Below are 25,445 nucleotides of genomic sequence, written 5' to 3'. Positions count from 1 at the left end.
TGGTGTTGCCACTACAGGGACTTGGTTGTGGGAGGGACAGGATTGGCAGCTAAACTTTGCAGGATTTAAGATGTTTCTGGCAGGATAGAGGGGGATGTAAAAGAAGTGGGGGAGTGGCACTACTGGTTAAGGAGAATATCACACATGTACTGCGGCAGGACACCTCGGATGGCTAATGCAGCAAGGCAATATGGGTAGAGCTCAGGAATAGGAAGGATGCAGTCACAATTTAGGGGGTTTACTACAGGCCTCCCAACAGCCAGTGGGAGATAGAAGAGAATGGTGGGTGATTTTAACTTCCCCCTACGTTGATTGGGAATCACTTACTGCTAGGGGCTTGGATAGGACAGTTAATAAGTAACATCTCGGAGGACTTCTTGAAGCAATAAGTGAATAGTTGAATTCAGGGAGGGGCCGTACTGGATCTGGTATTGGGGAATGAGCCCATCCAAGTGGTCGAAGTTTCAGTAGGGGAGCATTTCGGGAACAGTGACCATAATTCAATAAGTTTTAAGGTACTGTTGGATAAAGATAAGAGTAGTCCTTGGGTGAGAGTACTAAATTGGGAGAAGGCTAATTATAACAATGTTAGGCAGGAACTGAAGAACATAGATTGGGCACGGAGTTTGAGGGTAAATCAACATCTGACATGTGGGTGGCTTTCAAATGTCAATTGATAGGAATTCAGGACCTTGTTCCTGTGAGGAAGAAGGATAAGTATGGCAAGTTTCGGGAACGTTGGATAACGAAGGATATTGTGAGCCTAGTCCAAAAGAAAGAGGAAGCATATGTAAGGGCTAGAAGATTGGAAACAGATGAAGCCCGTGAGGAATAAAAGGAAAGTCGGAAGGAATTTAAGCAAGGAGTCTGGAGGGCTAAAAGAGGTCATGAAAAGTCCTTGGCAAACACGATTAAGGAAAATCCCAAGGCTTTTATCCATATATAAAGAGCAAGAGGATAGCCAGGGAAAGGGTTGGCTCACTCGTGCACAGGGGAGGGAAACTATGTGTGGAACCAGAGGAAATGGGTGAGGTACTAAATGAGTTCTTTGCATCAGTATTCACCAAAGAGAAGGACTTGGTGGATGATGAGTCTGGGGAAGGGCGTGTACATACTCTGGGCCATGTTGAGATCAAAACAGAGGTGGTGTTGCGCGTCTTGAAAAACATTCAGGTAGATATGTCCTCAGGGCCTGTTGGCATCGACCCCAGAATACGGAGGGAGGCAAGGGAGGAAATTGCTGGGGTCTTGAGAGAAATCTTTCTATCCTCTCTGGCTACAGGTGAGGTCCCAGAGGACTGGAGAATAGCTAATGTTGTGCTTTTTTTAAAGAAGGGTAGCAAGGTTAAACCAGGAAATTACAGGCCAGTGGGAGTGAAATTGTTGGAGAGGATTCTTCGAGACAGTATTTACTCCCATTTGGAAGCAATTGGACATATTAGCGAGAGGCAGCATGGTTTTGTGATGGGGATACACTCTATCTGCCCTCCACCACATGGAGTTACCCAGGGCCCTATGGGAGGAGGACGTGTTGTAGCCCATCCCAGGATCTTTCACCAGGGGACTCAAGATGGCCTCTAGTTCTTCTGAATCACTCCTCTCAACACTGGCGCATCTGAAGGGGAGACCCGGCGTCACCTGTGACACCGGTAAGTCATCCGGGGCACTCTGGCTTCATACCCCCCCAGAGGACGACCGCCAAGGGCATCAAAGGCCACAGGGCGCAGAAGGTGGCAGGTTTCCTCCACCTCTGATGTGCACCCTGGGGACACACCTCAAAGTAGAATGAGACCAAGAGGTTTGAGGAGCACTGAGTGGGTACTAGTGAGGTCACTATTTGTAATTAGGAGGAATGGATAATTGTCACGTTGAAGTGTTCACGAGTAAAACATTTCACACCGTAAACATATAAAGGCTCTGTCATTTCACTCTTCACAACAGGCCTGCCCACAAACACCTCCACCCCTGTTCCCCAGCTCCCTCGCAACCCCTTAACCCAACCAATGGTCCAAAATCAAAAGCTCCCGCTGCAGACTCTGTCATGAGGATGGGTGTGAGTGCGCTGTTAGCAGAAAGACAGGAGTGAGACTTAATCAGAACTTGAGGAGCACCAGAGCTATCCTGACAACAAGTGATCAACTTGCTACTGCTTTGGAATAGTGACCCACTGGAAGTGCCTACACAGGCCCACCTCCCTGGTGTGATGTAATATAGCAGGGGGTAACAGGGTGGTTGGGGAAGAGGGAACAGGATGGTCGGGGAAGGGTTGGTGTGATGTGTAAAGTGGTATAGAGCTGACAGACACACAGTCTCGTCCCATGTGAATCTGGAGATGATGAGAGCCTCCATCGTCCTCTTGGCAGATTGGATCCTTGCTGCCGCCTGTCCTCCATTCTCCGGGCCCTTCTCGGGCTCATTCTCTTGATCCTCCTCCTTCTCCTCAGACGTGGCCTCAAGTTCCTCAACCTCTTCCTTGGACATTATGTCACTCTGCTGCCTGCCAGGTTGTGAAGGGGACAGCAGCCCACCACAATGGTGGAGACCATCTGGGGCTATATTGCAAAGCACCACTGTGCGGTTCAGGCAGCGGAATTGCATGTTTAGTAGCCGGATGAACCGCTCAATGACAATGAGTGGCAGAGTGGGCCACATTGTAATGGCTCCCTGCCTCGGTCTCAGGCCTCCACCCTGGCGTCATCAACCATCACTTCAGCGGGTACCCCTTGCCCCATGAGCCAACTCGTCATCCTGGTGGTCCTCGAAGACACCAGGGATCTCTAAGTGCCCCAGGGTGCACACTCCCAGGATAGCATGTGTACATGTGGATGATCCTGAGGCATTGGTCGCACAGGATCTGTACATTGAGGGAGTGGAAGCCCTTCCTGTTAATATAGGGCACTCCCTGATGTCCCGGTGCTTTCAGGGCGACATGTGTGCCATCAGTGGCCCCCTAGACCTGGGGCATCCCTGTGATGGCGGCGAATCCTTCACCTCGGGCATCTTGGTGAGTCTGGTTCAGGTCGAAGGTGATGTAGTCGGATGCTCCGGCATACAGAGCACCCATCACCTGGATGCACCTGTGGGCTGATGATTGTGAGATGCCAAACAGGTCCCTGCTCGAGCCCTGGAATGACCTGGTGGCATAGAAATTAAGTCTGCCATGAACTTCACGGCCACCGGGAACGGGTGTCCTCTTCCACAGGGTGCTATGTCTGCGAGGATGTGGGACAGTTGCTGTCTCACTGTTGAGACGCAGTCTTCTGCGGCACACGCTGTCCTTCAGCTCGTTGTATGACCACAGACACCTGTACACCCTGGCGCAATGTTGGTCTCCCCTACTGGCCCTTCCTCAGCCTGATGTGCGGCCGGTCCTGAGGCTGTGCGGTTGCCCTCTGTAGATGTGGTGCAGGCTGCAGCTTACGTTGGCTTTAATGCCGTGGTCAACATCTGCCCTCCTCAGTTCTGACAAGTAGAACAACTGCAACCTCTGCGGGATCAATGCCAACATTCACCTTTGTATCTGGTAGGATATGGAGAAGGAGAGAGACCAGCAATCAGTTAGGTCTTCCATCCCAGGGCCCTCAATCCCCAAGCCTTCCCAACCCTTACCATGACTGGTCCGCCTTCTCTCAGAGTTCCATCTTGTGAGCCAGTTGTGCTGGCACAGACCTCTGGCAGCAACATTAGGGAGGTCGCACTCAACTGTCATCTGCTCATCCAGATAGTTACCCTTTGGCTGTGAGAGTATCCTCAGTGGTGAACTTCTGCTCTTTACTGTTTGATTTTTGGCAGCTGCCCCTATGGTGTTGACACACCTAGAGTACAGACAGGCCGCATGTTCATTTGAGAAACTCTTGAGAGTTTAAGACCATGAAGTGTTATCTCAACAAACAAGGCTAATCGCTCCTTTGAAATAACCTTCAACTGGCCAGGGAGAGGCAGCTCACAGTCAATGGGGTGTGGAATGGAATGTTAGCACCCAAGTACGGAAGTGGAAAAGAAGGCAGATTGCAACATTGACAACACAGAGCTGTTGGAACGTAAAGGAGGGATGGAATGGACTTTAATAAGACAAGTTGCAGCACGGCTCTGTCCTGTGAGAGTTTGGTAGGACAGACAGATTGCAGCTGTGGCTGGCCCTAAGATAGGTCTCCACAATATTTAAAGATGGTTTGAAGACCTCACATACACAAACGTAACCCCCCCACCCCCGACCTATCCCCCTCCAGCCCCCTGATCAACCACAGCCTCCATGAAGGGCTCCCCACAGCACTGGGGCATCAACTCCAGTGCCCTTGAGCTGCATGCTGGTAAATGGCGAGGCTATTCACCTCCTCACTTCCCCTCGGTATCCATTGTGCCAAGTATCCATTTTTGTGGAGAACTACTGAACAGCGCCTTACCGTGTCGGGGTGAACAAAGCTTTCCGTGCTCCCAGAGTCAATCAGGCAAGACGTCTCGTGGCCGTTGATGAAGACCGTCGTTGTAGCCATTGCGAGTGTCCAGGGTCGACTTTGGTCCAGTGTCACCGAGGTCAGATGAAGCAGTTGCGAGTTCTGATCGGGCAGCGTGTAGTCGGCTGAGCTGGGGACCTGGGGCTCCATCCAAGATGGCGTCACCCATGGGTCGCACATGGTGTCCGGGGATGAACAAGATGGCGGCGGGGATGGACAAAATGGCGGCTCCCACCCATCCAGCGTGGTGTCCGGGGGGCAAGATGGCCGCACCCATGGGTCGCACGTGGCCCTAGGATAGGGGGGTGGCGGTGAACGCTGGCTGGTCTGGGCCTGAAGGGGAGGTTGCCGCGGCGGTCCGGAGTTGCTGGAGACCGCGGCCACGGCGCGAGCCTGGCAGACACCCACAAAGTGGCCCTTTTGCCGCACCATTTGCAGGTGGCGGTGCGGGCCGGGCAGCGCGGGCGGGGATGTTTCGCCTGCCCGCAGAAGAAACAGCGGGGCCCGGCGGTGTTAGCGGGCCGTCTCGTAGCGCAGGCTTGCGGGATCAGGGGGAGGTCTGTGACGCTGCCGCTGTGGGGTGCCATGTAGCCCAGGGAGCCGCCGTGCGGTCGGGCGCATAGGACTGCCCGTTTTTGTAGGCAACGTCCATGGACCCTGCCAGGGCCTGTGCCTCTCTAAGTCCCAGGGTGTCCCTTTCAAGGAGTCTTCGGCGGATATCTGAGGAGCTCATACCTGCTACGAAAGCATCCCCGAGTAAAGGTTCTGTGTGCTCGCTTCCCGAAACTTGCGGGCAGCCACAGTTTCGGCCCAGCACCAGTAGCGCCCGGTAGAAATCTTCCAACGATTCCCCGGGGCTTTGCCGTCTCGTAGCAAGCAGGTGACGTGCGTAGACCTGATTTACAGGGCGGATATAATGTCCTTCCGACAGTCCGATCGCGGCATCATAGTTCTCTGCCTCCTTGATAAGGGTGTCGATCCCAGGGCTGACCCTTGAGAGCAGGAGATGCATTTTCTGTTCTTCTGAAGGGGTGCCTCCGGCCATCTCCAGGTAGCCTTTAAAGCACGCCAGCCAGTGTTTAAATATTGCAGCCGAGTTCTCCGCGTGGGGGCTGAGTTGAAGGCACTCCGGTTTGATTCGGAGATCCATCCTTCCAGCTTAAATCTAGTAGATTAAATTGATGCGCGATCAGTTACACTCAAGACGAAGTGATTTCATAACTGAAGGCTTTAATCTACTAGAACTTGTTCCCCAGCAGCTTCGGTACAGAAAGTGAAGGCTGCTGGGACGGCGCCATCTCTTATACTCTGCCTATCAGGGCGGAGCTACGTAACAACAGCCAATGGTAGACTCCTGCGTCTAACCAATGGTCATCAGCCTCTTAAGTACCGTAATACCTGGTACTACCACAAGTACTAAACCACAACCTCGTCGCTTATCGCAGAGAGGGTTGGGTGGCTTGACTCCTGGGAGGCTGCTGCAGCTGCATTCGACTTTAATCTTGCTATTGAGATTGAAATGAATGCAAATTCAGTTTCATTAGATTCTCGCTCTTTCTATCTGAAATATGCTTCTAGGGATGGGACAGGGATCAATTCACCGGGGGTGGCTCTGAGCAAAAGTTTTTGATTTGGAGGTTTGTAATGTTTGGGTTGTTTCACTTTCCTGGAGCTGCTCCTTTGCTGCTTTTACTTTGGGCTTGAACTTCACATTATCCCCTCTTTTTACGACTAAAGCATTTTGTTCCTTATCAAAAAAGGTTGGTGCAGGGAGCGATGTATTGGATTGCACGTGTGGATGAGTGCGCATGCGCAGACAGGTATCAGCCATTTTGTGTGGCTATTAGTTGGCAGGAGACACAGTGTATGATTAAATACTTGAAGGAAGACTTTACAGGGCCGTCATGAGGGGTGGATTACTCTTTCAGCTGAACGAGGCTGAATGGTCTCCTGTGCTGTTTCATTCTTTGATTCTATAATCTTGGTATTCCAATTCTAATTTTACAGCAGTCAGCAGTGATGTGTTGCACTATTGGAAAGTAATTCAGAATTTGTTACTATTTCAGACTAACATACATTTCTCCACAGCTGGTCGTGTCTGCTGCAAATAAGCACCATGAAAATAAAATTTACAAACCTGCCATGGAATTTCAACTGAAGCTCACAGGCGATTCCGGGGCAACGGTTGGTCTAGTTGCTGTGGATAAAGCGGTGTTCGTATTAAATAAGAAAAATAAATTAACGCAGAGCAAGGCAAGTAATTCGCATTGTTGTTCTAAGTATTTACATTTAGAAATTAATTGTTAATAAAGGACGGAAACATGTGGTGAACGTATTGCTACTGCAATTCACCACTGTATTGTACTGTATTATGTTGATGCCCCTGTGGGCTCCGCCTGTGGCTCCTACCCCTCGGGGGTGGTATATAAACCTGCAGCCTGTAGGCGGCACTCAGTACAGAGCAGTCGCAGGCAGGTACAGATCTAGCTTATTAAAACCACTGTTCACTTCTGCTAATCGTCTCGTGTGAATTGATTGTCGCATCAAAACATAACCCATTTGTGATGTTTCTTGGTCAATTAGTTTAAAGAATGCTCTTACTCATTTGTTTGAACAAAAGTGGCCAGCAATTGGTCAGTTGAGCACACAGGCAGTTATGCGATCTGAGAAAGAATAAGAACCAGCAAGCGGGAACAAGAGAATTGGAGGTGTTGGGTAGGTAGGGTTTTGAGGGTTCAGTGTGGGGAAAGGCAGAATAGGAGTGACCACTCTGGTTTGGAGTTTGTGGAAGATGATTCTTGGGCAGGGAGTGTGGTCAGTCTGGGTCATGTTGACATCAAAAACGAGGAGGTATTGAGTATTTTAAAAGACATTAAAATAGATAAGTCTCCTGGGCCGGATGGAATTTACCACAGAATCCTGAGGGAATAAAGGGAGGAAATTGCTGGGGCCTTAACTGACATCTTTGTATCCTCATTGGCTACAGGTGACATCCCAGAGGGCGGGAGAATAGCGAATGTGGTACTGCTGTTTAAGAAATGTAGAAGGGGTAACCCTTCTATAGGCTGGTGATCCTAGGTAAATTATTGGAGAGAATCTTAGGGACAGGAATTATACCCATTTGGAAACAAATGGGCTCATTCGCGATAGACAGCATGGTTTTGTGAAGGACAGGTTGTGCCTCACGAACTTGATATGGGGTGGGATTCCCCAATAATTGGAAGTGCATGATAAAATAGGACTGAGTCAGCACGGCTTTGTCAAAGGGAGGTCGTGTCTGACAAATCTGTTAGAGTTCATAGAGGAGGTAACAAGGAAGTTAGATAAAAGAGAACCAGTGGATGTGATTTATTTAGATTTCGAGAAGGCCTTTGACAAGATGCCGCATAGGAGACTGTTCAATAAGTTAAAAGCCCATGGTGTTCAGGGTAAGATCCTGGCATGGATAGAGGATTGGCTGACTGGCAGAAGGCAGAGAGTGGGGATAAAGGGGTCTTTTTCAGGATGGCAGCCAGTGACTAGTGGTGTGCCTCAGGGGTCTGTGCTGGGACCACAACTTTTTACAATATACATTAATGATCTGGAAGAAGGTACTGAAGGCACTGTTGCTAAGTTTGCAGATGATACAAAGATTTGTAGAGGGACAGGTAGTATTGAGGAAGCAAGGGAGCTGCAGAAGGACTTGGACAGGCTAGGAGAGTGGGTAATGAAGTGGCAAATGAAATACAATGTGGAAAAGTGTGAGATTATGCACTTTGGAAGGAAGAATTTAGGCATAGACTATTTTCTAAATGGGGAAATGCTTCGGAAATCAGAAGCACAAAGGGACTTGGGAGTCCTTGTTCACGATTCTCTAAAGGTTAATGTGCAGGTTCAGTCGGCAGTTAAGAAGACAAATGCAATGTTCGCATTCATGTCGAGAGGGCTAAAATACAAGAGCAGGGATGTACTTCTGAGCCTGTATAAGGCTCTGGTCAGACCCCATCTGGAGTATTGTGAGCAGTTTTGGGCCCCGTATCTAAGGAAGGGTGTGCTGGCCTTGGAAATGGTTCAGAGGAGGTTCACAAGAATGATCCCTGGAATGAAGAGCTTGTCGTATGAGGAATGATTGAGGACTCTGGGGCTGTACTCATTGGGATTTAGAAGGATGAGAGGGGATCTTATTAAAACTTACAGGATACTGCGAGGCCTGGATAGAGAGGACGTGGAGAGAATGTTTCCACTTGTAGGAAAAACTAGAACCAGAGGACACCATCTCCGACTAAAGGGGCGATCCTTTAAAACAGAGATGAGGCGGAATTTCTTCATAGAGGATGGTGAATCTGTGGAACTCTTTGCCACAGAAGATTGTGGAGGCCAATTCACTGAGTGTCTTTAAGACAGAGATAGATAGGTTCATGATTAATAGGGGGTCAGGGGTTATGGGGAGAAGGCAGGTGAATGGGGATGAGAAAATATCAGCCATGATTGAATGGCGGAGCAGACTCGATGGGCCGAGTGGCCTAATTCTGCTCCTATGTCTTATGGTGTAATAATGAAGCTACGTCACCATGCTCACGAAAAATCGCGCACGAATCACTCGGGACTTAGCTGGAATAAGTCCAGAGTGATTCACCTATCTGAAGAAGGCTAGCAGGGCCCCGGAATAGTCCTCGCAGCTCCGGCTGCCGATAGGGGCCCGCCACCTCCGGTCGGGGGTCCGCGCATGCTCACGACGGCGGCCTGTGTCGGCCGCCCCGCACGACATGGCCGACCCACACAGCGGACTGGCACCAAAACAATAGGCTCCCCCAGATTGCGCGCGCCCGTGGATCGATGGCCTCCGATCGATAGCCTAGCCGACCTGGAGGCCCCCTGGTGAATGATCCTCCTGCCCTCCACCAGGGTGGCCACGACCTGAGTCTGCAGCCGCCACTCCAAGTGCCCACTGGGTGGAACATGAGAGAACCACGGCGGCAGGAACTTGACCAATTGCAATTGGAGAATCGCCGCGGGGACCTCTTTCAATGGCCCCCAACCAGCGCCGTATCGACTGCACGCACCCGATTGGTGGCCGCAGGAGCGGCGTCCGACCCGATCTCGGGTCTGACGCTTATTCTCCGCGCCGAGCACGATCTTGGCGCGGAGACTCGGAGAATCCTGGCCCAGGTTTTTCGAGGAGGTGACAAAGATGATTAATGAGGGGAGGGCGGCAGATGGACTTGTTTACATGGCCTTCAGTAATGCCTTTGACAAGGTGCCTCATGGCAGACTGATACAAAAGGTGAAGTCACATGGGATCAGAGGTGAGGAGGCAAGCTGGATACAGAACTGGCTCGGTCACAGAAGGCAAAGTGTAGCAGTAGAGTGATGTTTTTCTAAATGGAAGGTTGTGACTATCTTTGAAAGGGGCAACACAAGTGGACAAGCTTGTCAAGTACGTATGGGGAATGCTTGCCTTCATTGGATGGGGCATTGAGTCGAAAAACTGGCAAGTCATGCTACAGCTGTGTAGAACCTTGGTAAGGCCGCACTTGGAATATTGCGCACAATTCTGGTTGCCACACTACCAGAAGGATGTGGAGGCTTTGGAGAGGGTGCAGAGGAGGTTTACCAGGAAGTTGTCTGGTGTGGAGGGTGTTAGCTATGCGTAGAGGCTGAATAGACTCGGACTGTTTTCATTAGAACGAAGGAGGTTGAGGGGCGATCTGATAGCAGTCTACCAGATTATGAGGGACATGGATAGAGTGGATGAGCAGGCACTCTTTCCCAGGGTGGAGGGCTCAGTCACCAGGGGGCATAAGTTTAAGGTTCGTGGGGTAAGTTTAGAGGTGATCTGCGAGGCCGTTTTTTTTACACAGAGGGTGGTGAGTGCCTGGAACGCGTTGCCAGGAGAAATTGTGGAAGCAGACACACTCATGGCATTCAAAAGGAATCTCGACAAACACATGGATAGGATGGGTATAGAGGGATATGGCCCTAAGAAGTGCTGAGGGTTTTGGCCAAGGGTGGTATGACCGGTACAGGCTTGGAGGGCCGAAGGGCCTGTTCCTGTGCTGTATTGTTCTTTGTTCATTGCAACAGTTCAGTGAAAAAATGTGACGGAAAAAGCCAAGATATATTGTAAATTGTTTCGATTCTCACAAAATTGATGAATAGTACGGCACTGCTGCAGATGCTGCGTTTAATAAAGTACATTGGGCTGGATTCTCCGCTGGCGGGATTCAGAAAACTGGTGCAGCGGGACAGAGAATCCCGCCCGTTGAGTTTGAGAGACTCAGGAGAGAATGGCAAGTGTCATTACTTTCACCAATCCTTGGGAATGTGCACTGTTTAAAATATGCAGTTTTTTAGTGCCTGTTCACCAAGGACGAAGCAGAGAAACACTATTGAGCTAAGAATAATTGTGGATTTGCTTCTGATGTGTTGAAAGTCATTGAAAGTATGACTGTTTTTCACTGACATTCAAGAAGCTTTCTTATGCATAGTATTTCTGTACAGGTACTACAATATATTGGAAATTCATGTTGGGTTTTCTAAAGGTAATCTCACTTTGCATGATTGAAATTTTGGAAGAAAAGGCAACAGAGATCTTTGTTACATAACCTGTTGTCTTTGAAAACTCACCACTATTCTTAGAAGTCCCCCTATACCAAAAAGGACCGACATTCTAAATGGTGAACAGGGATTCTCACTCCCCGACTCCGATGCAGGCTTCAGTGGGTGCTATTCAGGTCAAACTATATTTTCAAGTTATCCTCCGGTATAACCCATACCTTCACCGAAGATTTAATCTACCTACCACTTACTAGCATCGATCCTGGGTCCCGCATTGCTAAGTAAGTAAAGTAGACTTTGGAATAACCACTATTTCAGGTTAAATTAAGTTATTTTATTATTATATTTTTTCTTTTAAAAGCTGCAATTACTGTCTTTACAGAAAAGTAAAATGATCTTGCTTCTGGATCCTTCTAGTTGGTTGAAAGCACCTTCAGGCCCAACTTGACAATCAATCTTCTTTAAAGTCTGATCTTCTTTAGATGTATTCGCTGGTTAGCTCAGTTGCTGTGTCCTATCTTTCCCATGTACCGAGATATGAGAGCTTGCTCTGCTGGTTGTCTCTGAGCTGACTCTGAGCTGACTCTGGCTACTCTTTGAATTCTAATCTTCCTTAGATCTATTAGCTATTTTAGCTTGGCTGCTTTGCCCTGTCTCTTTCCCATGACCAAGCTGACTGTAATCTGACTCTAGCTGCTTCTCTTGTTCATTCTCTGCTTCTCTCTCCCTCCCTCTGAGTTCTGGGTAGTTCCTGCTCTGGTCTCTCGGTTTATATATTTTTCTAACAGTTATTAAGTTTTTATGACTTTATTATAAAGTAATTCTTATTTACTTTGATTGTAAAAAGTACCTTTGATCTAAACCTTCTAATCCAACTAAGTATTAATTTTGACATGACTTCATCTCATATATCTGATTACATTGTTTCCTTTGTGATGTTCAAAATGCTTTGGTTTCAGGAGGTGTTACTTTTAATTCCTGTCATTTCTATAGTTTTATTTTCCAATTGTGTCCTCAGCTCATAATTTTGACTTTGATTTTGGCTTTGAATTATGTTTCTTGTAAACTGATAGTCTCCAGTTTTCTTTAATTTACCTGGTATTAGCAAATTTTCACACTTAGAATCGTCACCAAATTCAACTGAACCTCATCCATTCTTTTCAGATCCTTACTAAGATAGTTTCTTTCAATGAAGGCGTGAGCCATTGTTTTTGGCTTCATTCAAAATTCTGTTTGTCTTGTTTGCTGAGTCTGCTTGACCAAGGCTATCTGCATTTTACAATCCTGCTCCTGGCAGCTGCTGGTAACCCTTTGTGTGATCTTTCCCTGTATCCTCTCATGTTTCTCTCAGACCAGATATTGCCAGACTTCCATGTTTCAAATGACACATCTTTCCATATTTTCAATAACACTGTGGCTGTCTGAATTGTTTTCCTGGGATGTGGGTGTCGCTGGCAAGGCCGGTAATTTGCTACCCATCCTAATTGCCCATAAACTGAGTGTCTTGGACAGCCATCTCAGTGAGCAGTTGAGAGTCAACCACATTGCTGTGGGCCTGAAATCACAACTTGACCAGACCAGGTAAGGATTTCCTTGCTGAACTGCTTTGTCACAGTTTTCGAGGTGGTGTGACATGGACAACCTCTGCAACCTCTCTCAAGACACAATATACAATTTACTAGCAGAGTAAAGCCAACACTTTATGTGCTTATTTCAAAATTCCAGCATCCACTGGACTTTTCACTCATTGAAGAAATGACAGCAAGTGGATATAGGTTAGCTGGTGATATTTCTGCTCCACCACTAACCTACCAGCCAGAGGTAGTTAGGTTGATATGGCATCACTTTTTTAAACTTGGTTAATAATGAACCTATTTTGTGTGCATTCCATGTAGATCTGGAACGTTGTGGAGAAGGATGACATTGGCTGCACGCCTGGAAGTGGCAGCGATGTCCTTGGCGTTTTCTCAGATGCAGGACTAACATTTGTGACAAGCACTGACATCAAGACTGCTACAAGGACAGGTACCGTTTCCTGGAAGCATTCAAGATAATAAACTAACATCGGTAGCTTCACGGAAAGGGAAGTCTGGCAATGGTTGAGTTCTATTTGCAGTGATATAGTGATTTGAATGAAATAATAGTTTAATACAGTGTCCTTTAATTGTGCTGAAATCTAGTCCAGCTTGACGGTACATATCTACACAGCACTGATTCTACTGGATTCTAATTTAAATCTTCCACGATTTTTATGCATATATTAGGACAAGAGGGTAGTAAGAGAAAGAGTAGGCCCATTCAAGGACAATGGAGGGAAATTAACCACAGGAAGTTGGCGAAATCCTTAATGAATACTTTGTATCAGTGTTCACCAGGGAGAAGGACATGACAGATGTTGAGGTCAGGGATAGGTGTGTGAACGCTCTTGAGAACGCCAATATATCAAAGGAAGAAGTATTGAGTATCCTAAATTGCATTAAGGTAGACAAGTCCCTGATGCCGGATGGGAGGTTACTCTGGGAGGGAAGACCTTGACAGATGTCTTCACAGCCTCTTTGATCACAGGCGAGGTTCCAGAAGACTAGAGAATAATCAATGTTGTTCCCTTATTTAAGAAAGGAAGCAGTGATAATGCAGGGATAGGCCGATGAGCCTGACATCAATGGTGGGGAAGCTTTTAGAAAACATACTGGGGGACAGGATATATGCACATTTGGAGGAAAATGGACTACTTAGTGACAGGCAGCATAGTGTTGTACGGGGAAGGCAATGACTCACAAACTTGAAGAGGTGACCAAGAAAATTGATAAGGGAAGGGCTGTGGATGGAGTTTATATGGACTTCAGTAAGGCATTTGACAAATTCCCACATGGCAACAGATACAAATATTAAAATCGCATGGGATTCGGAGTGGGCTGGATAGATGGATATAGAACTGGCTTGGTTATAGAAGACAGAGAGTAGTGGTGGAAGGGTGTTTTTCAGAATGGAGATCTGTAGCTAGTGGTATTCTGCAGGGATCACTGCTGGGACCTCAGTTGTGTGTAGTATATATAAATGATGTGGAGGAAAATATGGGTTGTCTGATTCGTAAGTTTGCGGATGACACGAAGATTGGCGGAGTTGCTGATAGTTCCGAGGATTGTCAGAGGATACAACAGGATATACACAGATTGGAGACTTGGGCATAGAAATGGAAGATGGATTTTAATCCGGACAAATGCGAGGTGATACATTTTGGAGGATCAAATCTAGGTATGAATTGAGTTCCGGTGGCGGCCATGGAGTGAGTTGTCATTTATTTTGTAGCTCCAGCTTGTGGTGGACTTTGGAACCTTTTTCCCCGATTTACAGTGGATTTGATCGACAAAACAGGAGACTGGTGAAGTAGAGGAGAAGGATTCACCACAGTTTATGGATTCGTGGACCAGAAGTGATCTTAAAAGTTGAGATCGTTGGTTGAAGACGGGAGTGAAGTCTGCAGCACAGGAGAATATGGCGGAGGGTCAGGGACCGAAATTGCCCGCCCAATGGTCAATGGAGAAACTGGTGGCCTTTCTCCAGGAGAGCTTTGCTCTACAAAGAAAGGAATACCTGGATTCAATTAAGAAGGGGATTGACCGTGTGGAGCAGAGATTCGAAGCCCAGGGCCAGGCGATCCAGAAGGTGGAAGAGGCGGTTGCTGAGCATAATGAGCAGCTAGCCGCGTTGACGGTGGAGATGGGGCTGATGGACCACCAGAACGGGCTGCAAGAGAAAGTGGAGGATTTGGAGAACAGATCCTCAGAACCTGAGGATTGTTGGACTCCTGGAGGGCAGCGAGGGATCAGACGCAGGGGCGAATGTGGCGCGTATGTTCGAGAAGCTGCTGGGGGAAGGGGCATTTGTCGGGGATTGTGATGTTTTGCATATGTATGTTCAAGCGGGGGGGAGACAGATCAGTGGGGGGTAGGATGCTTGGCGCCATAGGCTGGGGCTACCAGGCTAGCTGGACGGGCTACCTCACAGAAGCGCAGTGGGGGGCGAGCAGGGGATCAGTTTGGTGAGGGGGGTTGGGATTGTTATTTTGTTATGAGGGGGAGGGAAGGGTTTTATTGATCTGTTGACAGGGGGAGAACTGGCGCTTGGAGACAAATTGGGGGTCGATGACGGTGGAGGGCCTGAGGAGAGGCAGGATGGAGGCTGGCCTAAGAGGGGTTATGATTGTTTGGGGGCGGGGTGGGGGGGGCAACCAGGCTGATCACATGGAACGTGAGAGGGTTAAATGAGCCAGTCAAGAGGGCTCGCATGTTCGGCATTTGAAGAGTTTGAAGGCGAACGTAGCAAGGCTACATAAGACACACCTGACGGTAGTGGATCAGACTAGGTTGAGGAAGGGGTGGGTCGGGCACGTATTCCATTCGGGGCTAGACTCTAAAACTAGGGAGGTAGCGATCTTGATCAGTAAGGGGTGCCATTTGAGGTAGAGAGCATAGTGGCGGACTCGGGGGGGTGGGGGGTGGGGTGGCGGGAAGGGTGGGCGGGGATACGTTATGGTAAGTGGGAAGCTGGAGGGGATGCTGGTGGTATTAGTGAATATCTATGCACCAAACTGGGACGACTAGGAGTTTATGAGGCGGGTGTTGGGGCAGATCCCGGACTTGGACTCACATAGGCTGATCATGGGGCGGGACTTTGATCCGGTTATAGACCTGAGGTTGGATTGGTGGAGTTCAAGGACAGGGAGGGTGCCAGCCGCGGCGAGGTAAGGGAGTTTATGGAACATATGGGAGGGGTGGATCCATGGAGGTTCGGACGACCAACAACGAAGGAGATCTCATTCTTCTCCCATGTTCACAAAGTGTACTCCCGGGTTTATTTTTTCGTTTTGCTGGCGGGGGTGGTGGATGCCGAGTATTCGGCGATTGTTGTGTTGGACCATGCCCCACACTGGGTACATTTACAGGTGAGCAAGGAGGGGGATCAGCACCCTCAATAGAGATTGGTTGTCGGACTGTTATCGGATCAGGAGGTTTGTGTGCGGGTGAGGGAGGCCATCCAGAATTATTTGGAGATAAATGACATGGGAGAAGTTTCAGCAGCAACGGTATGGGAGGCACTGCAGGCGTAATTATGGGGAGCTGATTTTGGTACGGTCTCATAGGGAGAAGGTGGAACGGGCAGAGATGGACAGGCTGGTTAGGGAGATCCACCAGGTGGATAGAAGGTACTCGGAAGCCGCGAAGGCAGGGTTGTTGAAGGAACGGCAGAAGTTGCAGATGGCGTTTGGACTGATATCCACAGGGAAGGTGGTGGGGCGGTTGAGGAAGGTGAGAGGGGCGGTGTATGAATATGGGGAGAAGGCCAGTAGGATGCTAGCACACTAGCTCAGGAAACGGGAGGCGGCCAGGGAGGTACTGGACCCAGCGGGGGTGAATGGGTTGTTCAAGGAATTTTACAGTCAGCTGTATGAGTCAGAGCCCCAGCTGGGGTGGACGGAATGAGGCAATTCTTGGAGGGTTTGGAGTTTCCAAATGTGGAGGAAGGGTTGGCGGAGGGGCTGGGAGCCCCGATTGGGATTGTGGAAACAGTAGAGGGATTGGAGGCCATGGGCAAGGCCCTGGGACCGGACGGATACCCAGTGGAAGTTTATAAGACGTTTTCTGGGGTGCTGGATCCGCTGCTGGTGAGGGCATTTACTGAAGCTAGATGTTCTTCCCCCAACAATGTCACAGGCTTCGATCTCATTGATCCTGAAGTGGGAGAAGGACCCAGAACAATGCTGGTCATACAGACCAATCTCCTGACTAAATGTTGAAGCCAAATTGCTGGCCAAGATTTTGGCCTCGAGAATAGAGGATTGTGTTCCGAGGGTGATAGGGGAGGACCAGACGGGATTTGTCAAAGGTGGGCAATTAACGGCCAATGTTAGAGGCTCTTGAATGTCACCATGATGCCCTCCGAGGGGAGGTAGGTGGAGGTGGTGGTCGCTATCGATGCGGTGAAGGCCTTCGACGGGTGGAGTGGAAGTATTTGTGGGAGGTCCTGGGATGATCTGGGTTTGAGCAGGGTTTTGTAGACTGGGTCCGGTTGCTGTACCAAGCACCAGTGGCGAGTGTGCAGACGAACCGAGTTTGCTCAGAATATTTCAGACTGAGCCGGGGGGACGAGGCAGGAATGCCCACTCTCCCCACTGTTGTTTGCCTTGGCTACAGAGCCACTGGTGATGGCGCTGAGAGCATCAAATGACTGGAAGGGGCTAGTTCGAGGTGGGGTGGAGCACAGGGTCTCGTTATATGCGGATGACCTACTCCTGCATAGTTCTGATCCGCTTGGGGAGATGGGAGAGATTATGTGGAATTTAGTGGTATAAATTGAATATGGGAAAAAGTGAGGTTTTGTGATCCAGGCGAGGGAGCAGGAGAGGAGACTGGGGCAGTTGCCGTTTAAAGTGGTGGGAGTGAGTTTTCGCTACTTGGATATTCAGGTGGCATGTGGTTGGGAGCAGCTACATAAATTAAATCTGGCCCGGTTGGTTGAGCAAATGAAGGGGGACTTTCGGAGGTGGAACATGCTCCCGTTATTACTGGCGGGGAGGGTACAAACCGTGAAGATGTTGGTTCTCCTGAGATTTTTGATGGTTTTCCAGTGTCTCCCTATTTTTATACCCAAGGCCTTTTTTAAGTGGGTTAATGGGGTGATATCTGTGTTTGTGTGGTCGGGTAAAACCCCACGTTGGATAGGGGGTTTCGGAGGTGGCGGAGAGCAGGTGTTGAGAGGCTGGGGGATCTGTTTATGGATGGGCGCTTTTCTTGTTTGGAGGATGAGTTTGAATTGCCGGGTGGGAATGGGATTCGCTATCTGCAGGTGAGGGACTTTATGCGACGGCAGGTTCGACCTTTCCGCTTCTACCACCACAGGGGATACAGGGTAAGGTAGTTTCTACCACCACAGGGGATACAGAGTAAGGTAGTTTCTAAAATGGGGGTGGGGGAGGGGAAGGTCTCGGAAATTTATAAAGAGCATATGGAGTGGGAGGGAACCCAGACAGAGGAGGTGAAGCGCAAGTGTGAAGATGAGCTGGGTAAGGGACTGGAGGTAGGTCTGTGGGAGGATGCTCTGAGTAAACTCAACATCCCCCCAACGTCCTCATCATGTGCCAGGCTCAGCCTGATACAATTCACGGTGGTTCATCGGGCATACATGACGGTAGCCCGGATGAGCAGGTTTTTTGGGGTAGAGGACAGGTGTGAGGTGTGCAGGAGGGCCAGCAAATTAGGTCCACATGTTTTGGGCATGTCCGAAGCTTAGGGGATTCTGGCAAGAATTTGCTGATGTCATGTCCACAGTGCTGAAAACGAGGGTGGCGCCGAGTCCAAAGGTGACGATCTTTGGAGTGTCGGAAGCCCCGGGAGTCCAGGGGGCAAGAGAGGCTGACGTTTTGGCCTTTGTGTCTTTGGTAGCGTCCAGGATCATATTGTCCTGGAGGGACCCGGAGCCCCCAAAATCGGGGGGATGGGTTAGCGACATGGCTGGGTTTCTCAGGCTTGAGAAAATTAATTTGTCCTGAGAGGATCAATGTTAGGGTTCGTCCGGAGGTGGCAGCCGCTTATCGACTTCTTCCGGGAAAACTAAACTGTGAGCAGATACAATAGGCGGGGGGAGGGTAGGGAATGAGGGGGGTAGAGGGAGTTAGTTTAGTTTTGGCGGAATCAGCGAGAGAAGATGGAGGGACTTGGAAATGAAATGAAAAATGAAATGAAATGAAATGAAAATGGCTTATTGTCACGAGTAGGCTTCAAACGAAGTTGCTGTGAAAAGTCCCTAGTAGCCACATTCCGGCGCCTGTTCGGGGAGGCTGGTACAGGAATTGAACCATGCTGCTGGCCTGCCTTGGTCTGCTTTAAAAGCCAGCGATTTAGCCCAGTGTGCTAAACCAGCCCCAGAAATTGTGCGTAAGCTATGTCAGCGGGTATGGTTGTTGGTTGGGGGGGGGTGTTACGTACTGAATTATGTTTACATTTGTATTTGTATCTTCTGTTACAAAACCATAAATGCCTTAATAAAATGTTTGTTAAAAAAAAATCTAGGTATGAATTATAATGTAAATGGCACAACCCTCAGGAACATTAAAATACAGAGGGATCTGGGTGTGCAGGTCCACAGTTGGCCAAGGTGCCCAAGGTGATTAAGAAGGCAGACGAGTACAAGGAGTCGGAAATCACATTGCAGCTGTATAAAACATTGGTTAGGCCGCATTTGGAGTTTTCAGATAATCTGGTCACCACATTATCAGAAGGACATGGAAGCTTTGGAGAAAGTGCAAAGAAGGTTCATCAGGATGTTGTCTGATCTCGAGTGTGTTGGCTGTGAGGAGAGGTTGAATACACTTGGATTGTTTTCACTGGAAAGACGGGTGCTGAGTGGGTAGTCAAGACGTTTTTCTTCCAAGGGTGGAAGTGTCAATTACAAGGGGGCACAGGTTCAAGTTTCAGGGAGATGTGCGGGCTACGTTTTTCACGTAGAGAGTGGTGTGTGCCTTGGAATACGCTTCCAGAGGATGTGGTGGAAACAGGCACATCAGCAACATTTAAGAGGTATCTTGATCGGTACATGAATAGGGAGGAAATAGAGGGATACAGACTGAGTAAGGGCAGAAGGCTTCTTTTTAGTTGGAGCATCATGATCGGCACAGGCTTGGAGGGCCGAAGGGCCTGTTCCTGTGCTGTACTTTTCTTTGCTCTTTGACTTCCAGTACCTCCAATATTCATGTTTCCAAAAATCGTTACTTTCACTATTTAAAATCCCCACTTCAGCCACGCTTGCTGCCCGAGTTCCATCATTCGCGGTATTTTGCTGCTGATAAATTCTCTTAATTCGCTGGAATAATCTGTACAATGAGGACATTAGGAGCATGCAGTTGTGTTTGCAAAATTTATACTGTGCATCAAGATTGTTTGAAACTGCAGGCCTGTAACTCATATTTTAACATGCGTCTATTTCAATTGTCAATTACAGAGCTGAAATGCAAACAGCCAATGAAACGTAAACGTCGTTCAACGAAACTCATGGACGTTAAGGCAGCCAAATGTATGTGTTTCTGATTTACGAAATCGGGCATTGCAATTAATCACGTTTGTAAGGGTAATTTTGATGGGAGTAAAATGTTCATCTGATGTATCTGTATAACCAACTGGTGACAGCCCTTCTTCTCTGTGAAAACATGAAATCTGTGATAAATGGTTGCTGCTGAGTTTACTTTTATCAATTTAATGTGCATGGCACCTGCATTTCCACTGTGTCCAGATCTCAGTGGGACAAACATACTGTGGATGGAAACTTTGCAGTATAGTTTTTGTAAATTTACCTCCCTGTTTTCCTGCATCGCTTCCTACAGAAATCAGTGATCGACTTCATGGTCGTTTGCTTAAATCTTCTAGTATCTAGCATGCAACAACCATGAGCACCTATGCTCCAACAATGACACACCCAAGTTTATGGATTAAGTGCCTGACACTCACTGAACAAAAACACAATCAAGGAATGCCAGATATCATCATGTAAACACCCCATGCTGCAGACCAGACTAAGGGCGGAATTTTACAGGCCAGGAAAGCAGCTTGCAGCACTAATATTGAGGGAGACATGACATTAGCCAGCTTTTCTTGCCATATTGTCCAGCATTTAGAAGAAAAATATCCTGGAGGCGTATCCCATGCCATCATGCTGGCAGGGCAGGCCTGAAGGAGCCTGAGATCGGCGTGCCCTTTTAATCAATCTCTGGTTAAAACAAAAAACCCTTCCAGACACAGTGACCCTCCCACACGCACATGGGGACCCCATCACAACCCACCCATCCTCAGTAAGAAGTCTTACAACACCAGGTTAAAGTCCAACAGGTTTGTTTCGATGTCACTAGCTTTCGGAGCGCTGCTCCTTCCTCAGGTGAATCCTCATCCTCACACACAGGAGTGGGTGAGAGGAGGGCCTCGAAAGAGACAGTCAGAAGCACCTGGAGGAGGGGGAGATGGCCCAGAGACAGATAGTCTGGAGGACTGGAGTATGGCTTTGAACAAGAGTGATGGGAGTTGGGTGAGTGATGGGTTTGGTGAAGAGGGAAAGGAAGTGCTTTTTCCAACAATTTCACCTGCAGAAATTGTTTCTTACTCTATTTTAGGGTAAGAGGCTAGCTGCTTGGTAAGTGTAGAATTCAACGGCACGTGGGAATGAATGGTTTGATACAAACAAACAGTTTTCTCTCCACTTCCAGAAGGGTCTCCCTCCTTCACCTGTGTCCCGGTCAGGGTTTTTATATGAAGAGGATGCGCTTATCAAGGGAGAAACTCTGCCCTGTTTACTGGGGAAGTACGTATTCCATGGCCGTCAGGGGAAACCGGAAGCTGTACACCCTGTAACCTATGAGGGGGTCATAACACCCTCCCCCCCTCGCAAGTCCGGAGAAATGTCCATGGCTGTTGTGAGAGGCTCCTGGTATGACTGAAGGCGGCGTTTGAGCACCAATAAGGCAGGGATGCGAGGCGTTTACTGCCCCAGGGACCGGCATGTTTGCCTGGAGCAATTGGATTGGACCAGTGTGGCAGGTACGGATGTGGTAGGCAGCAATCTCCGTATTTTGTTGGATGTTCATATTGGAGCCCGGAAAGTCTGCATCAGGCATCTCAGTTTCCTGGACTTGGATGGCTGGCGGAGTTGGTAGCGCCCGCAGTGGCAACTTTGAAATAAGTGGGATCGCCGGTTCACGTAACGCGTCACCGGATGTCGTCCGTGTGGCAATTCACTCTGCCTTCTGCGCTCACAGAATAAGAGACTGGCCCGGTCTGGGCCACTACCAAACCCAGGATTTACGTGGCACCCGTTCCAATATTGTGGATGTAAACAGCATCCAGGGGCCGAAAGAACGCAGTTGGGCGAGCCTTCCTGCATCTGATTCGGACCGGTCCTGGCAGCGGCGGACCTTTCCCCGGGATGACCAAACTTGGTGGTGTCTGGAGTGAGTGGCTTGGCGGGGTGGGGGGGGGGGGGGGGGGCATCAAAATAGGTTAAAAATTTTGAGGTGGAGAATCGTTTCTTCACCTCAGAACGCATTCTGTTGTGGCTGGGCCCATTCCCAAGGATGGTCCTTCTTCAACAACTGGTGGAGAGGGCCCTACATTAACAGGAAGGGGTTCCACTCTTCAATGTACAGATCCCGTGCTTTCGCAAAAGCGCCAAATAATTAGAGAAGTGAATGCATGGCTCAAAGACTGATGTGGTAGAATTGGATTCCATTGTGTGGGGTATCTGGCATCTGTTCTGGGGAAAGGTGGGCTGTACTATTGGGATGGTTTATGAACAATGTTGAGACCTATGTTCTAGTGAGACATATAAGTCGGGAGGAATTTAATCTTTGATTTTAAACAGTTTGGGAAGGGCTTAAATAGAGAGAAGGCAAGAGAGAAAACTATGACAAGATACAGTGCAGCAACTCACCAAGGCTTCTTTGACAGCACATTCCAAACCCGCAACCTCTACCACCTGGAAGGACAAGGTCAGCAGATGGATGGTACACCTGAAAGTTCCCTTCAAAACGACACACCATCCTGACTTGAAACAATAGTTTCATGGTTGCCATTACTGAGATTAGCTTTCAAGTCCAGATCTTTATTAATTGCATTGAAATTCCACCAGCTGGTTTAAACCCTACTACTAGATTACTAGTCCAGTAACATTGCCACTATGTCACCGTACCAGGAGGGATGCTTTCACACTGGAAGGTGGTGGAAGTGGAAACAATTAGGGCACGACGAAGCGAGCAAAGTAGGATTGACTCACTGCGCTGTGGCGAGCCAGCATGGACCTAATGGTCCGAATAGTCTTCCATGCGTAAGTAACTGATGATAAAATTAATTGCAATGTTCATTTTCACATCTGTGTCTTCAGCTCCCTGGATCCTAAACTCCCTCCCTCAATCTCGCTGCTTCTTTTCTATTCCTTTAACAGCTGATCACTTTTGTCACATTTTTGGTTACTTGTTATTATGTGGCTTGCTGTCAAATTCTGTTTAATGCTTTCTCCTGTGAAGCACCTTGGAATATTTAAGTCAAGGGTGCTCTTGAAATTTAAATTGCTCTTACTAAGTACTAGAAGCATCTTTTACACTAGTACAATTGTTCAAGTTTTTTCCACCAAAATAATGACAGCCACAGTCTCAGGTTAAGAGGTTGGCCATTTAGGACTGAGGTAAAGAGACGTTTCCTCACACAAAGGGTTGTGAATCTTTGGAATTCTCTAATACTTTGAATGGCTCAGTCATTGATCTGGGGCGAAATTCTCCCCAAACGGCGCGATGTCCGCCGACTGGCGGCCAAAACGGCGCCAATCAGACGGGCATCGCGCCGCCCCAAAGGTGCGGAATGCTCCACATCTTTGGGGGCCGAGCCCCAACATTGAGGGGCTAGGCCGACACCAGAGGGATTTCCGCCCCGCCAGCTGGCGGAAACGGCCTTTGTTGCCCCGCCAGCTGGCGCGGAAATGACATATCGGGGCGGCACATGTGCGGGAGCGTCAGCGGCCGCTGACAGTTTCCCGCGCATGCGCAGTGGAGGGAGTCTCTTCCGCCTCTGCCATGGTGGAGACCGTGGCGGAGGCGGAAGGGAAAGAGTGCCCCCACGTCACAGGCCCGCCCGCGGATCGGTGGGCCCCGATCGCGGGCCAGGCCACCGTGGGGGCATCCCCCGGGGCCAGATCGCCCCGCGCCCCCCCAGAACCCCGGAGCCCGCCCACTCCGCCTTGTCCCACCGTTCAAAAGGTGGTTTAATCCATGCCGGCGGGACAGGCAATTTATCGGCGGGACTTCGGCCAATCCGGGCCGGAGAATCCAGCGGGGGGGCCCGCCACCCGGCGCGGGCCGATTCCCGCCCGCCGAATATCCGGTACCAGAGACTTCGGCAACCGACGGGGGCGGGATTCACAGCAGCCCCCGGCGATTCTCCAACCCGGCGGGGGGTCGGAGAATTACGCCCCAGATGTCAGACAGAACAATGGATTTTTGAATTAACAGTGAAGAGGAACATCGAGTTTTGGTAGAAGATCAATATGATCACATTGAAAGCTAGAGCAGGCTTGAAGGGCTGAATGGCCGACACCTGTCCCGATTTGTTTTGTCTTTATGCTGTTAAATCATGAATGACAAAGCTCCATTTTACATTTTACTGCCCCTGATATTATCATTGAGATGTAGTATGTACATAAACTTAATTGCGTGTTGAAAATAAAAGTGTTTTTTTTTTATGATTCATACAAAAGCCCTGAGCTGTTAAACATCTCCGGAAAATGATTTCCACATTTCTTTGAAATGTTTTTTTCAAAGGCATATTTAACTCCCTTTTCTTTGGTATTTTTATATTTAATTTTCCTATTTGATTCATCATATCTTTTTATTTTAGTCAGGCAGTACAAATCCAAAATGCAGCGGAGATGTTGCCATGATGGAATGATGCCTAACCCCATGGGATTTTCATGTACCAAGAGAGCAAGGAATATACGACTTGGCGAAGAGTGTAAAGCCGCCTTCCTTGATTGTTGCAACCATCTCCAAGAATTTAAGGATCAACGCAGCAAAACTGAACTAACTTTAGCGAGAAGTAAGCATCAATTATTTCTCTATGTGGTAACTCAAATGAAATGTCATAGTTTAAAAAAATGTTCTTTATTTTTTTTTTATACGGTATATTTACAGATGTACACATAGAGAAACCAAAAAGAGATAACAAAAACACTTCACAACTAAAAAACCAAGGGGTGGGAAAATAAAAACTGGGGAAGTGTATACACAAAGAAGCAACGGAGAGACAATTACGTTAAAGGTGTCATTGTCTGAGAGGGATGGCTTTCTCCCCCCCCTTTTCTGTGTTTTTAAAAAAATAAGGTATATAGAGAACAGGCAAACCAAACCAAAACTGGGTGAGCGGGGCGCCTCCCTGATGTTACTTGCTTCTCCCGGTCGGTTTTCACTGTTGTTGTGTGTTTGCCTCCATCTCGGTCGTCTGTCGCTCCTTCCTCCTGTACTTTCTTACTCTCTGTTGCCCTCCTGTGTTCGTTGTGGTCATTGTTGTTTCCCATGCTCCTCATTCCAGTTTGTGTTCCCTCGTCTTTCCTCCCCTCTGGCTCCCTTCTATTATTTTCTGCCCCTTCCTCCCTGTCCCCGCTTCCTCCCCTTCCCTGCCCCCCCCCCCTCCCCCCATCACCCATTCCCCTCCTCTCCCTCTCTGCAGCTCCCATTTCTTTTCAGCTGTGTTTGGCTATCCCCTCTTGCACTGTTCCCCCCTTCCCCCCCCCCCCCTCCCACCCCCCCCGGGTCTTCCCTTCCCCCTCTTTTCTCATGTCTTGGCTATATTCCCCTGGCTCTTGGCTACTTGATTATTTATTTGTTTGTTCATTGGCCACAAACAGATCCCGGAACAGTTGGGTGAATTG

The 25,445-nt window shown here is 48.7% G+C and overlaps 1 protein-coding gene across 1 annotated transcript in view; it reads left to right on the top strand.

Moving 5' to 3' along the window:
* Positions 1-25,445, top strand: part of LOC140403226 (complement C3-like) — a 466,462-nt gene that overhangs the window by 128,938 nt on the left and 312,079 nt on the right. Inside the window, exons 14-17 of the mRNA XM_072490983.1 lie at positions 6,543-6,707; positions 12,887-13,016; positions 19,989-20,060; positions 24,416-24,613. Of these exons, the coding sequence (XP_072347084.1) occupies positions 6,543-6,707; positions 12,887-13,016; positions 19,989-20,060; positions 24,416-24,613 (565 nt within the window). The remainder of the gene's footprint in view (positions 1-6,542; positions 6,708-12,886; positions 13,017-19,988; positions 20,061-24,415; positions 24,614-25,445) is intronic.

This window comes from Scyliorhinus torazame, chromosome 27 (genome assembly GCF_047496885.1).
Source record: "Scyliorhinus torazame isolate Kashiwa2021f chromosome 27, sScyTor2.1, whole genome shotgun sequence".
Lineage (NCBI taxonomy): Eukaryota > Metazoa > Chordata > Chondrichthyes > Carcharhiniformes > Scyliorhinidae > Scyliorhinus > Scyliorhinus torazame.
Note: the sequence above shows the minus strand (reverse complement) of the source record. Positions and strands in the feature narration are given on the sequence as shown.